The sequence below is a fragment of the Colletotrichum phormii genome, assembly GCF_030913505.1.
Source record: "Colletotrichum phormii strain CBS 102054 chromosome Unknown BDP81scaffold_23, whole genome shotgun sequence".
Lineage (NCBI taxonomy): Eukaryota > Fungi > Ascomycota > Sordariomycetes > Glomerellales > Glomerellaceae > Colletotrichum > Colletotrichum phormii.
The window spans coordinates 729318-741852 of NW_026851465.1; the positions used below are offsets into that span (position 1 = coordinate 729318).

A 12535-nucleotide genomic window follows, 5' to 3' on the forward strand; every position below is an offset into this window, starting at 1 on the left:
AATTGACCAAGAAATCTTCTGTTATCAAGCCAAAACTTTGTCAAGATGAAGTCGACTGGGACTTTGAGAGTTCAAGTTGCTGTGCCACATTCCGACCACGTGGGTCTGATATGCCGACTTGGCCTGCAGAGTGTGCCCTGCAAACCCATGCAAGTTGTAACCATGTCTTCAACCACCCCCACCGATAAGAAAGAAGTTCCAGAAGTCCTCGGCGCCATCCCGCTTTTCAGGTGAGCGTATGTGCTCGAGCGCGCTGCGGCACAGCAAGCAACAATTATTCGTGACTGGATTTCCGAAGAACATGCTCCAAAGTCTCCAACCCCAAACTCCCCGGAACCATATCCGTACCCAGCCGGCCAGCCTTCTCGGGCATCTGCGGAGACGAAGAAATTTTGGCTTTGGAACGTCCATGGGAACTGGAGAATGATCAGGAGAGGGAGGCGATCCATCATCCGGGCACGAGGAGGGAGCCACCGAAAAAAGAAAAGGGTCCTCTTCGTGACTCGGACAGACTGATACCGAACAACTTATCACGCCCTACGGAATCTTCCTTTCGGATCCGAATTTCCCTATTGCCAAGGAACGATACCAAGGGAGCAGCCACAGATGCCACACACACCAATTCGGAGGGAGAAAAAACGTTGATCGGGACGGGACCCGAGTGTCTGTGCTGTCCGTCCGCCGGCGTCGTGGTGGCTGACTGTTTGTTTTGCTGCCCGCTTGTATGAGGCACTTTAATGCCGACTTTGCACAACGGCCGCCAATCCCTTTTCAATAGTGTTTCCTAGCACCGTTGATCTCAACTACTGGATGGACCTTATGTATTGAGAACGTCACAGTAACGTTGATCCTATGGTAGCCACATGATGTCACTCAGCTGCATTGGAGTTTGGATGAACGTTGTGGTTCATCGACACCACTGTCTCATTCTTGAGTTCGTGAGACCCGAGGGGTGGGAGACCCTTGGACGAGATTCGGGGGCCCGACCAGTATTTGCAGACAATGTCGCAATCAGCCAAAGATTCGCACCCTGCTCTCCGATCGAGCCTGAACCACTTATCAAGATATTCATCAGACGTTACAGCGGTCCAACTCCCAACTCCATGGACAGTTTGGCCAGCCCCTTGTTCCTCTATACGTTGCCTCGTACGATGCGGTTGCTACCGAATCTTGGAGGAACCGAGGAACTTCATCTCATCGGCATTTGGCGAGTTCAGGTTAGACCGCCGCGAGGCCCCTGCAGTTGACCCCCCTTGAAAGTCTGAAGGATGCGTGGGTCTGCTTGATCGATCCTCTTTTCTTACCAAGGGTCTGGTGGCGAGCCCCCAATCGGGCCGGGGTTCGATAGACTTTGCTGAAGAATCCCCGCAGCTTCAATTTCCGGTCCAGGTTGCGCCCGACTATTGAAGATTCCTCAAAAACGCCGAGGAGAAGTCCGGGATATTGTCCAGTAAACACCAGTTGGACCGTAGTTTAGTAACCAGCAACCACTTGCTACGAGATCCCGAGCCGAACCGCACCAACGATAGGTTGGCCATGGATGTAAGCATCAACAACATCGTCATTCTTGCGTCTACAGTAGCACCATCTCAACAGCCGGTTTCTGCCCATCGTCTCAGAGCGTAAGCGAACTGCACTCTGCAAGGAACGATGCGTGATTCTGCAGCAGTTTGGGGTTGCTGAGCAACTTGAGCGAGGTATTCGCCAGGGTGCTGCCGGGAGCACTGCACCCTTTGATCTGCGAGCCACTCTTAATTACCCGCTGAACAAGACTTTGGAAGAGCGAACAACCTGACCGCGTGGAGCCCGGCCGTGCAAGCCTGACCCGGCCTTGGCCAGGTGGTGGAAGACGACGGACCGCGGAACGCTCGTGGCCCGGATCTTCATCGCCTTGTGAAGTCGTGGGAGCCGGGGTCGAGAGAGCAGGCAGGCCGCCACAAGCGACAACGAGAAGTTGAATGGAGCTTCAAGCGGAGATAGGTATCAGGATGTCCGGTGTGAGTGTCGAGCATCCGTACGCTGTCCGCTCTCTCGCACTCCAGACTGTCGACCGTCCTGGCCACTAGTGGCCGGCATCCCTGGTGTCCGGCCGATATCTAGGACGATATCGACCTCGTCTCCCGCTCTACAGCCCGCAACGCTTTACCGCCCCTGGCCAAGGATGGCAGGGGAACAAGAGGGAACCAGCCACAAACGGCACTGCATGAGAATCGACCCTAGGGCCTTCTTCCCGTTATTGTTCCCTTCTCGAACGATAGCAAGACGGATTCATCAGCAACAGGTGAGAAATGCGGCAAACTTCCACTAGTTTGAGGGGGCGAAGTCCGCCTTCTATAGGACCCTAAATCTCGGTCAAAACCCCAGTCGGGAAGCGTCCTCCCTGTCGAGATGGACTCTCCAAACTCCCATGCCGTGGTCCCGGAGGTCGGGTAGGCCACTTCCTGCAGCATACTAGAAGTGATGCTCATGGCCACCCGAAGGAAAAACTTTCTTTTGATGAAATGGTCCAGCGGCATTTCCCTCTCTTTTCCCTCTCCCCCGCCTCTCCCTCAGCCGTCGATCTTTGTCTCACATTGCGCTGCCTTTGACTTTGCCTTTCCAACCCAGGTCAAGTCAAAGTAGTCCAAGATGAAGAGCTTTGTCCTCCAAGCGGCCCTCGCCGGTGCGGCGCTCGCTGCTCCGAACCACCGTATCGGCACCGCCTTTGTTGAGCGCGCCGTCGGTGACTGCAAGTGTTTCCCCGGTGACTCTTGCTGGCCTGCAACGGCACAGTGGGATGCCCTCAACACCACTGTCGGCGGCAACCTGATCGCGACTGTTCCTCTTGGCGCGCCATGCCACGACCCCGTCTACGATGCTGCCACCTGCGCAACTCTGCAGAGCGAATGGCAGGATGCGGAGATCCAGTAAGTGTCGATCCCAACTTATTGATATTGACGACATCAAGTGACTAACGATGATGTAGCATGGGATCCTCTTCCTCCATTATGGCTCCCTTCTTCGCCAACCAGAGCTGCGACCCCTTTCAGCCGCAGTCTCGTGCCTGTGTTCTGGGTAACTACGTCGTCTACGCCGTCGACGCCAAGACCCCCGAGCACATCGCGGCCACCATCTCCTTCGCCGCTGAGAACAACATCCGCTTCATTATCCGTAACACCGGCCATGACTACCTTGGTCGCTCTACCGGCGCCGGAGCCCTCTCCGTCTGGACTCACCACCTGACCAGCACCGAGGTTGTTGACTGGAGCACCGCCACCTACTCCGGCAAGGCCATGAAGGTCGGTGCCGGTACCCAGGGCTTCGATGTTATGGAGGCTGCCCACACCGCTGGCCTTGCTGTTGTTGGTGGCGAGTGCCCTACCGTTGGTATTGCTGGAGGTTACACTCAGGGTGGTGGCCACAGCGCTTTGTCTACCTCCTTCGGTCTCAGTGCTGATAACGTTCTGGAGTGGGAGGTTGTCATCGCCAACGGTACTCTCTTGACTGCTTCTCAGACCGAGAATGCTGATCTCTACTGGGCTCTCTCCGGTGGTGGCCCCGGTAACTGGGGTGTTGTCACCTCCATGACCGTCAAGGCTCACCCCGATGCCAAGGTCGGTGGTGCCACCCTCGTCATGATGGCTGCCGACAACGACAACACTGCCTTCTTCAACGCCATCGACGCCTTCCACGAGGAGCTTGCCGGTATGATCGACGGCGGCTCCATGGTCGTCTACTACTTCGCCTCCGCTTTCTTCCAGATCGCCCCCCTCAACGCGTTCAACAAGACCGCCGACGAGGTCAAGACCCTGCTCGCCCCCTTCGTCGCCCGTCTCGACGCCCTTAACATGAACTACACCACCACCTACACCGAGTACGAGAGCTACTACAACCACTACGACAAGTACTTCGGTCCCCTGCCCATCGGCAACATCCAGGTCGGCATCGCCCAGTACGGAGGCCGCCTCATCCCCCGCGACAACATCACCAACATCGGCTCCTTCTCCCGCAGCGTCGCCGAGAAGGGCGCCACCTTCATCGGAGTTGGTACCGACGTTGGCAAGTTCGGCACCAAGGAGACCAACTCCGTCACCCCCGCCTGGCGCAACGCCCTCGTCCACGCCACCCTGACCACCGTCTGGAACTTCACCGCCCCCTGGGAGGAGATGATTGCGAACCAGGACCTCATGACCAACGTCATCATGAAGGAGATCGAGGCTCTCACCCCCACTGGCGGCGCGTACATGAACGAGGCCGACTTCCAGCAGCCCAACTTCCAGACCGAGTTCTTTGGCAGCAACTACAACTCCCTGTTGTGCCTGAAGCAGAAGTGGGACCCTGAAGGTTTCTTCTACGTTCGCAATGCCGTTGGCAGCGAGTCGTGGACTGTTTCTGACAGTGGAAGAATGTGCCGTGTTTAAGTCGTAGAAAATACCCCATAGTAATTGAAAATCACCTTCGTTTTTTGTCAAGGTTTTGCCTCGATGTCACAAGTGATCACACGAAATAATGAGCCAAGCCTCACATTTGAGTCATCGACGTTCTACGTGAAGGATTTTGCCATAAGTTGGTTACATGCAGGTACTCCTTCATCACTTGAATATTGACACGTCGGACTCGCCGTGATTGAGATTGCTGAGTCTCATGTCGTAAATGTTTAGAATAAGTTGCTTCCTGCGGAGTACTCGTGCAATTTTGGTTATATACTAGCAAAATAGGATCGATCTATCTACAGAGAAGGGTACATATGTTCAGGTCCATCCTTTCATTGCCTCTGATGACATTCAGGGGACCGGATTTGCTGATAGAGTCAGCTGGTAAGAGCCTCTCCCAAACTCAGAAGAGCTCAAACGCGAACGCTGTGGAGTTGGTAGGCGGCTCGACGAGGATCGTAAGCTGTAGAATGAAGTATTAGTATTGCTGTCACGTATGCAAACTGCTATTCAGGGATACGAATGACTCACGCTGTCGGAAGCGGATGAAAGGCTGGTAACACCCAAATCAACTGGCTCCCCAACCTCAACCTCGGTGCCAGCCCAGACAAAACGAAGAGTACGGACTTGGACAGAACCGTCGCTGGGGAGACCAAGTTTGCTGAGTCCAGAAATCTTGATCTCGTAATTCTTCTGAACGGTCCTGGTTCCCGCGAGGATCTTGACGCTATTATTCTCAACAGTAGCAAAGACATCAAACGTCCGGTCAGCCGAGGCGGTGGTTGCGACTCGCTCGCCGGTTATCTAAGCGTAGTACTTGTACACATGCCATTCTCCGTTGGGCTTGCACGTTCCCCTGGCGTCCTTGAAGAGAGGGTCGGCCATGTAGTCGTGCAAGTCGGAGCCACTACCCCAGTTGGCGCGAAGACCGCGGAGGTTGTGGCGTTCAAGCTGGGCGAGGTAGAAAACTCCGTTGGCTGGGTTCTGCTCGGATGGCCAGGCGTACTCGTTCAGGTCGATTGGTCGATCTGGGAGGTTGTAGGTACTCTGGAGAGACTTGAAGTCGGGAACGACTCTATCGGGTTCACGTTGCCAGTCGCCGATCTGATGCCAGGAGTAGATGTCGGTAATGGCGTCGTTGGCTGCCACGGCGGACATCCAAGCTTTCCAATTGTCCAAGTCGACAGCTGGGGCGTTGGCGGCAGATGGTCCGCTGATTAAAGTGTCTGGAAGTTCGGCCCTGCAGTTATGTTAGTTGACATCATCATGATGGACTCTAAAAGACTGTCTGACCTGATGATCTTGTGAGCCCGAACATAGTAGTCTAGGTACTGATCCCACGATCGAGCCCAGAAGATGTCAAGATCAGGCTCATTCCAGATGTCAAAGACGAGCCTGTGGAGCATGTTGTTCGACTTGATATCATCGACAAGACGGTGAAGGAAAACCTCGGTCTCTGTCCAGTTACCGTTGTCACCGGGGAAGGTCGAGCCTCCCGTCTGACCGCCGTCGGCACCCCAGAGGTCATTGGGCAAGAGGATGAAGTCGGCTCCGTACTTGCGTGTGGTTCGGTAGTTGGAGAGGGCCGAGTCGAAGCGCTGCTGATATCCGTCGAGTCCGCCGATCCAACCGGGGGCAAGAATCTGGGCACCCCCGGCACGGCTGGCGTGGAACTTGATGTCCGTGACAAAGGAGTCGGGGATTGAGGTGTCAATGTCTCTTCCGTTATCGGGGAATCCGTAGGTGAAGCCGGAACCCAGGAACTTGGCCGGGCCACTGGGGTTCGCAATATCAACAGTTGCTGTTCCAGTCGAGGACTGTCTTACTGCCAGACCATTAACATGGCCAGCTGTAAGAGCTGCAATGGCAGAGAAAGCCTTGAGAAGAGACATGTCGATGATGGAAGGATTGAATGGTATCGTGTCAAGGTCAATTGACTGCTGACTGCATGCATTCAATCATCTCTCCATCTACGAGACATCCTACTATTATACTCCCATCGCGATACTTCGTCGCAATGTGAAGCCATTGTGAGTATGAGCCACTCCACCGGAGTAAACGTCTCGACAGACGTTTGCGCACGGCAGATCGGCGCATCTTAGGCCATGTTTGACGCTATCCTTCATTTCCCCGCATGCCAAGGTGAAGCTGCAAGAGCTCGTTCACAATTTGCGGGGAAGAGCGGATGAGAAAATCCACTATCAACACGACGTTGACCCTCCTCCACCGGGCATTGCGACACTGCATCGTGGAAGAGAGAAAGCCCAGCCCGGAAGACGCGTCGCGCTCAAAGTCCGAAGCTTCACTTGCCGCCATCAAGAATGAAGATCTTCATTTACCGCAGAGATCTGGGTGAGTACGGAGTTCTATGAAGCATGTGGTTTGGAAACCGGTTCTGGGATATCTCAACTCATCATCCGAAGCCCGACGCGTCGTAGTGCGGTGAATACGTGATGGAGCCCAATCTGATGGTGATCGACGAGAAGCCTCATCACGATGGCAATACTAGGTGAAGTTGATGGCTCAAGTGTTTTGACCCGGTCACGTAATTGCAGCGCAGCGCCGAGTTACAACTAGTTGATGAACTGAAGTATTGTGTTCATCACTACAAGACAATCTGACCTCATCTCAGATGGTTGACATTGATAAAGAACAAGGCATGGACTCTTAAGGAGAGAGGCGATGGTAACGACGTATTTCTTGACTAATTCCGATAGTAATAAAGGCTCTTCATGATAGCACAACGCGAACTGCCCTGATTTAATCAAAGCAACGAAATAAGTGGTCAGTCCCCGAACTCAGCCTTCTTTAGCCAGAACTTCGTCGCCGCTAGCATATGCATAGACCTTGTAAGAGGCAAACTTGGATGCCCTGATACGCCTTGCAAAGAGAATATCCAACTCCTCAAACGTCCTGTCCTTTGTCTCAGGGAGGCGGAAGAAAGTCCAAATGAAGAAGACAAAGGCGCAACCCCCCCAGAAGAATCCCGTCTTTCCTCTCCAGTCACCGGCTGTTGGGTTGAGCATGTAGGGGTTGATGACATTGCAGACGATCTGAGCAATATAGTAGGCGATCCGACTGAGGCAAACGCTCTTGTTGCGGAGGCGAGTCGAGGAAACTTCGGAGATGATGGCGTAATAAATGGGACCGACGGTGAGATAGTAGACACCTAGCCAGCCCAGCATCATGCCAGCCTGAGCGTAGTTTGCCCCATCTGAGTTAGGGGCACCGGCGCTGATTGAGCCCACGACGACGAGGATCAAAGCCAATCCTCCGAGGCCCCATAGATATAGCGTGCGACGACCGAAGCGGCCAAGCAGACCCCATGATACGATCGTACCGACAGAGGCAATCCCAAGACCACCGGCTGACATGCGGAAGGAGATCGATTCCGGCAAGCCAGCTTGGACGAAGAAGTAGGTAGGAGTACCGCCCATGGCAGAGCCACAGAATGGCTGTGCGGCAAACGCCATGCATGCGATCTCGGTTCTTCGGAGGTCAATGCCGCGGAAGCAATCGAGATAGGAGGTTCCTTCGTCCATCTGCTGCTCAATCTCGTTGGTATGAATCATCATGGCGACTTTCTGCTTCGATTTGACAGCTTCGGATGCGGATCCGAGACGGAGAAAAGACTTTTCGGCTTGCTCATAGTCGCCGAGGCGGACGAAGTGCCAAGGAGACTCGGGCGCGAACCACAAGATCGCAAAAAGCGGAAGCGGCCAGACCCATTGTATCGCGAATGGCACACGGTAGGACCACTGGTTGCTGCCATCGGAGAAGCCTGCCTGAACGCCTGCTGATATCAGCTGGCCGAGGGCCCAGCAGAGGTTGACGAAGACAGTGAGGTAGCCGCGCAGTGCCATCGGGCAGACTTCGGAGGCGTAAGCTGGGGCCGTTGTCGCGAAGACGCCCCAGGGAATGCCGCAGAGGAATTGGCTGACGAGGAGGACGGGGAGATTCGGCGAGAAGAAAGAGATGAAGATAAAGCCGACGATGCTAGCCAGAGACGCGAGAAGAACCTTTCGGTATCCGAAGCGATGGGTAAAGTATCCGTTTGCGAAAGCGCCGGTAATTGTACCGACACTGACTGCGTTGCTCAAGCCATTCTGCCAGGATGCCGTAATCTCGTAGGTGCCCTTGCTGGGAAGGTATTCACCGTAGTGTCTCTTGAAAGCAGGCTGGGCAAAGAAGGAGGAGATGAGCACGATATCGTAGCCTTCCATGATGATGGCGGCGGAGACGAGGACAGACCACAGGGCGGCCTTGGGATAGCGGCGGATAGCCTCCATGAAACCCAGCTTGTGCTCGTCATCTGTGGCCTGCTTGGCCATTGCCAAGTCTTTGATAGCATAGTCTCCGGTGGGAGCATGTTCGAGCTGGCCGATCTCGAGCGGCTCGTCTTTGGTGGTGGCCATTGTGCCGGCTATTGGGTGACTTGACTCGGGGACCGAAGATAAAATGGTAGACTTCGAATTTGTCACAGCGTAAGCAGCAGCGCCGTCGTGAAGATGATCGACAAGCGAGGTTCGGAATTGGTGGAGAATCTAGACATGATATAGAGACGCATGTAACGCCAGAAGAATGCGTCTCCGTTCACTGTCAGCTCCGTAGGGACGGTATCCCACGGCGTGGAACGCACGTTGTCCCCGCATGTTGTCAGTCGAAGATCCGGGGTAACATGCGGAGAAAGAGTTTGTGGTAATTAGCCTTCCGGCACAAAGAAAGTCGTCGTGCCATCTGATGGCTTGTTAGGGTAGTTGCCTTCCCCCACCGGAGTTTTCTAACTTCTCACTACAATAACCACCCGGATCCATGGCTATGCCGGGCTGACCAGTTCCGGTGGAGAGTCCTTCGCCTGCTCTCGAGGAGGGATAACCTAGTCCGAGGTGGACTGAATGAGCGAGTCTAGGAGATCGGCGTATGTTCGTTCCACTCCCCAGACCGAGTGCCCCCTGACATTCTCGCCTATCCCTCCGCTCCCGACACTATTCGCTGGGTCTCCGTTCTGCTCCGGTCTCCCCTTGAGCATCTCGATGCCTTCCTTGAGAATCTTCCGAGGGGCGCCGTCATTGCAGATATTACCCACCTTGGCCATGTGGCCTGCCATCTTATGCCCTAGCCTGACATAAGTCTGCACCATCTCGTCGTCACATGGCCGGTCGAGGTGGAGGAAGCTGGGCTCCGGATCCTCTTCAACTTCCGCCACCGCTTCCATCGGGCTACCTTGTTGGCCGGAGCCGCCATTGGTTAAATGAGAGCCTGAGTTCTGATGCCGCCTCATGAACAACATCATCGTGCTGTAAGCCCAGACCACCAATGTTGCGGTGAAGATGCCAAAGGACTCGAGAAAGTTGTCTACACTGTAACGACGGATGTGCCAAAGCATTGCGCTGGCATGGACGACAGACAGTCTGGCTTTGTACTGATCACGCAGAGCCCATTGGGCGACGAGAGATCTCGCCTTTTCAACTTTGGAGTTGTCGACGTTACGGGAGGATGCTCGCGCCGAGGCGGCAGCCGCTAAAGTCTGCAAATGGGATATCGGGGCGAGAAGGACGAGACGTGAGAGGTGTAGGTGTAAGATGACGGGATGCTCCCACCCACCGGCTTTGGCGATGATCGCGTTAGCGTTCCAGTGGAAGAGATCGAGAGAATCGCAGGCGCTGTTCCGCCATCTCGATAGGATAGGTAGTGAAGGGGGCCAAGTCTCCTCGATGGTATCGCCGGGACCGCACTTCTGGACGTCGGCCGTCGGCGTCCACGAGTTGAGCCTAATCTGGTTATGGTATAGAGCCTCTTTGGTACGCCTAATGATGGCGTATGTGAGCACCATGGTGCTAAAGTCGCCCAGGTTCGGTGGCAGTCTCTTCTCCATGTACAGCAATTCCATGGCTTCAGGAATGGTCAATAGATGATTATCAATGTGTGAGCTTTGGTGATTCTCTGATTGTATTATGTGGCAGAGTTACACACCTGGTTTAGACTGCTGCTGTCCAAGTTTCTTTGCAGTAGGTTGGTCCCAGATGGAGTCAAGGCAAGGCATGTGGCCTTTCGCATCACCCAGCTTGAGTAAGACATCTTGACCCCTTTCCAAGAATACAACAGCATCCAGAACCTAGAGGAGGTATGTTAGTCTATGAGCCCTATGAGTCACAGTTGGGGGCTTGTACATACCCATATCATGAGACCCGTTCTCAGCCTGGACTCACTGCCCACCCACCTCCTGAGGACATCTGATCCATCCGCTTGGTGCTCTACTTGTGTCAAGTTCTCTCGCTTACCAAGAAGGTCCATCTTTCGGCAGGCATTTATCAAGAAGTGCCTTACTAGGAAGGACAAATCGTAGCTATCGCCGGAAACACCGTTGTGCAGGTTCTGTATCAACCATAGAATTGACGTTTGCGCAATGACTAGACCTATTGAATCTTCCGCAGGGCTTGCCAGGGATACTTGAGAGGACCCTAACACATCATCCAGAGCGCCTGTTGAGATGTAAAACCGTACAGCGCTTTCCAAGAGTTGAAGAAATAAGTCTCTGAAACGGAGGTTGGTCTCGCCTCGAGAGTAGACCGAGCCAACTGCACAGACGGCCAAAAGAAGAGGCCAACTCGCTGGCTCATGGTAGAAGTCGGTCGATTTCTGCGGTAAGGTATAAGCGGGGTGGAAATGTTGAAAATATAACCGGAAATAAACTCGAGCATGGGCTAGTGATGGGAGCGGTGTCGCGCTGCGGTCCCGAAGAAAAGGTTCAACACTGATGTGGTGTAGAAGGTTATCATAAGCCTGCACGGAGAGATCAAGCCCTGTTCCTTCATCAGCATCCCTGGAGGTGTCTGGAGCTGCTGTGCTGGGAGTAGGAGTGTCGTCATCCGGCCGCACTGAGTTATCCAAAACCAGACTCCTCTGTGACGGACGACCTTTGAAGGGTGCTCTAGATGGAGCACCATCAACATAGTAAGTCGCTGCGGTAGATGATGATTCTATGGATCCCGTTGTGCTCCCATTTGGTCTGCTCCTGGGCGTTGTTCCTGGTGGATTGAATCGCTGTACCGACGCTGGTGGAAGTGCGGCATTCGGAGTTTGGACTGGCTGACTGTTGAGGAGGTTCAGCCATGGCCCTTGACGTACGGCTTCATAGGCATTCATGACGGTCTGCACGCCGTCCAGGTTGGCTGCAAAAGCCTCTCTCTCGTTGACAGAAGACATGATACCCCAATCAAAATCTGCGTAGTACTGAGGAGAGAGCCAATTGATGGCCGAAATACCAGCAGATTGCTCGGGAAACTCCTCATTGTGAATGAAGTTGTCCATAGGATTCATGCTATACTCTACTTCGCAGGTGTTCACACGGAAGTTTTGATCGTTGCCTCCTGTAACTTACGAAAGAGGCCACGACGTTTCGACTGCGCGCCTCTCTGGCGCATGATCCGGGGTTGGGAACGGCATTTCAGTCATTCCTGAAGGTTGTGGAACCTGCACAGGGTCGGAATAGTCCATATGTCCCTGATGGCTTTCATGTCCTTCTTCTGGCGCAGCACTCTCATCCGGAGACCGGAATGCTGAACGAGTAGCTCGTCGGCGGGCGACGGGGTATTTGCACTCGAAACCTTTACCCGTACAGTGACGACAGGGGCTCCCTTTTGAGCATCGTGAATGGCTTACAGCGCATGCCTGACAGGCCCTAGAAGATGCCACGGGCCGCCGTGACTCGCTTGCAACTTCATCATGAGAGGCCGCGTGTCGAGTGAGAACATCCCTATGGAAGCATCAGTACATGAGATCAATAAGTCAGTTATGAGAACGTACAATCGAGAGAAGCTCTTGCCGCATGCTGAGCATGAGAAAGGCTTTTCTCTGGTGTGCGACCGCTTGTGCCGAGTGAGATGCTCCTGGCGTCCAAAAGTGCTTCCACAGTAGTCGCATTTGAACACCGGGACATCAGCGGTTGGATTCGCGACGGCGATGACGTCCTCACTCTCGGACGCGGAGTCCGTCCGTTCGTTGCTGGCCTGTTCTCTCTGAGCCATTATGCTGTCATCTGGCTCACGAAGCAGCGTCTTGTTCAACAAATGAGACCTCCATGCTGGATCTCTGAAAGAGATGTGAAGAGAAGAGGAATGAGC

The 12535-nt window shown here is 54.2% G+C and overlaps 4 protein-coding genes across 4 annotated transcripts; 1 reads left to right on the top strand and 3 right to left on the bottom strand.

Annotated features, from left to right (window-relative positions):
• Positions 1–2628: 2628 nt before the first annotated feature.
• On the top strand, positions 2629–4400 carry BDP81DRAFT_329516 (FAD binding domain-containing protein; the record flags this gene model as incomplete). The annotated part of the gene is made up of 2 exons (XM_060585320.1): positions 2629–2906; positions 2966–4400. The coding sequence occupies 2 exons, from the start codon at positions 2629–2631 to the stop codon at positions 4398–4400; spliced, it is 1713 nt and encodes a 570-aa protein (XP_060440799.1).
• Positions 4401–4460: 60 nt separating this feature from the next.
• Positions 4461–6406, bottom strand: BDP81DRAFT_474887 (glycoside hydrolase superfamily). The gene is made up of 4 exons (XM_060594714.1): positions 5706–6406; positions 5230–5652; positions 4944–5139; positions 4461–4875 (listed from the first exon to the last, which is right to left on the bottom strand). Exons 1-4 carry the CDS (start codon positions 6302–6304, stop codon positions 4816–4818), a joined length of 1278 nt encoding a protein of 425 aa, XP_060440800.1. The 5' UTR covers positions 6305–6406; the 3' UTR covers positions 4461–4815.
• An 804-nt stretch (positions 6407–7210) lies between these two features.
• On the bottom strand, positions 7211–8827 carry BDP81DRAFT_329638 (maltose permease MAL31; the record flags this gene model as incomplete). The annotated part of the gene is made up of 1 exon (XM_060585336.1): positions 7211–8827. One exon carries the CDS (start codon positions 8825–8827, stop codon positions 7211–7213), a length of 1617 nt encoding a protein of 538 aa, XP_060440801.1.
• Positions 8828–9288: 461 nt separating this feature from the next.
• BDP81DRAFT_329569 (uncharacterized protein) lies at positions 9289–12439 on the bottom strand (the record flags this gene model as incomplete). The annotated part of the gene is made up of 6 exons (XM_060585326.1): positions 9289–10342; positions 10397–10527; positions 10587–11564; positions 11610–11733; positions 11794–12168; positions 12219–12439. 6 exons carry the CDS (start codon positions 12437–12439, stop codon positions 9289–9291), a joined length of 2883 nt encoding a protein of 960 aa, XP_060440802.1.
• Between the last annotated feature and the right edge of the window lie 96 nt (positions 12440–12535).

Excerpts from the sequence above, each read along its gene's own strand:
- BDP81DRAFT_474887 (XM_060594714.1), bottom strand. The coding sequence starts at position 6,304 with ATGTCTCTTCTCAAGGCTTTCTCTGCCATTGCAGCTCTTACAGCTGGC. Across the intron at positions 5,653-5,705 it reads CGGGCTCACAAGATCATCAG|GGCCGAACTTCCAGACACTT; the intron begins GTCAGACAGTCT and ends ACATAACTGCAG. Across the intron at positions 5,140-5,229 it reads GGAGAATGGCATGTGTACAA|CGTCAAGATCCTCGCGGGAA; the intron begins GTACTACGCTTA and ends TGAGAATAATAG.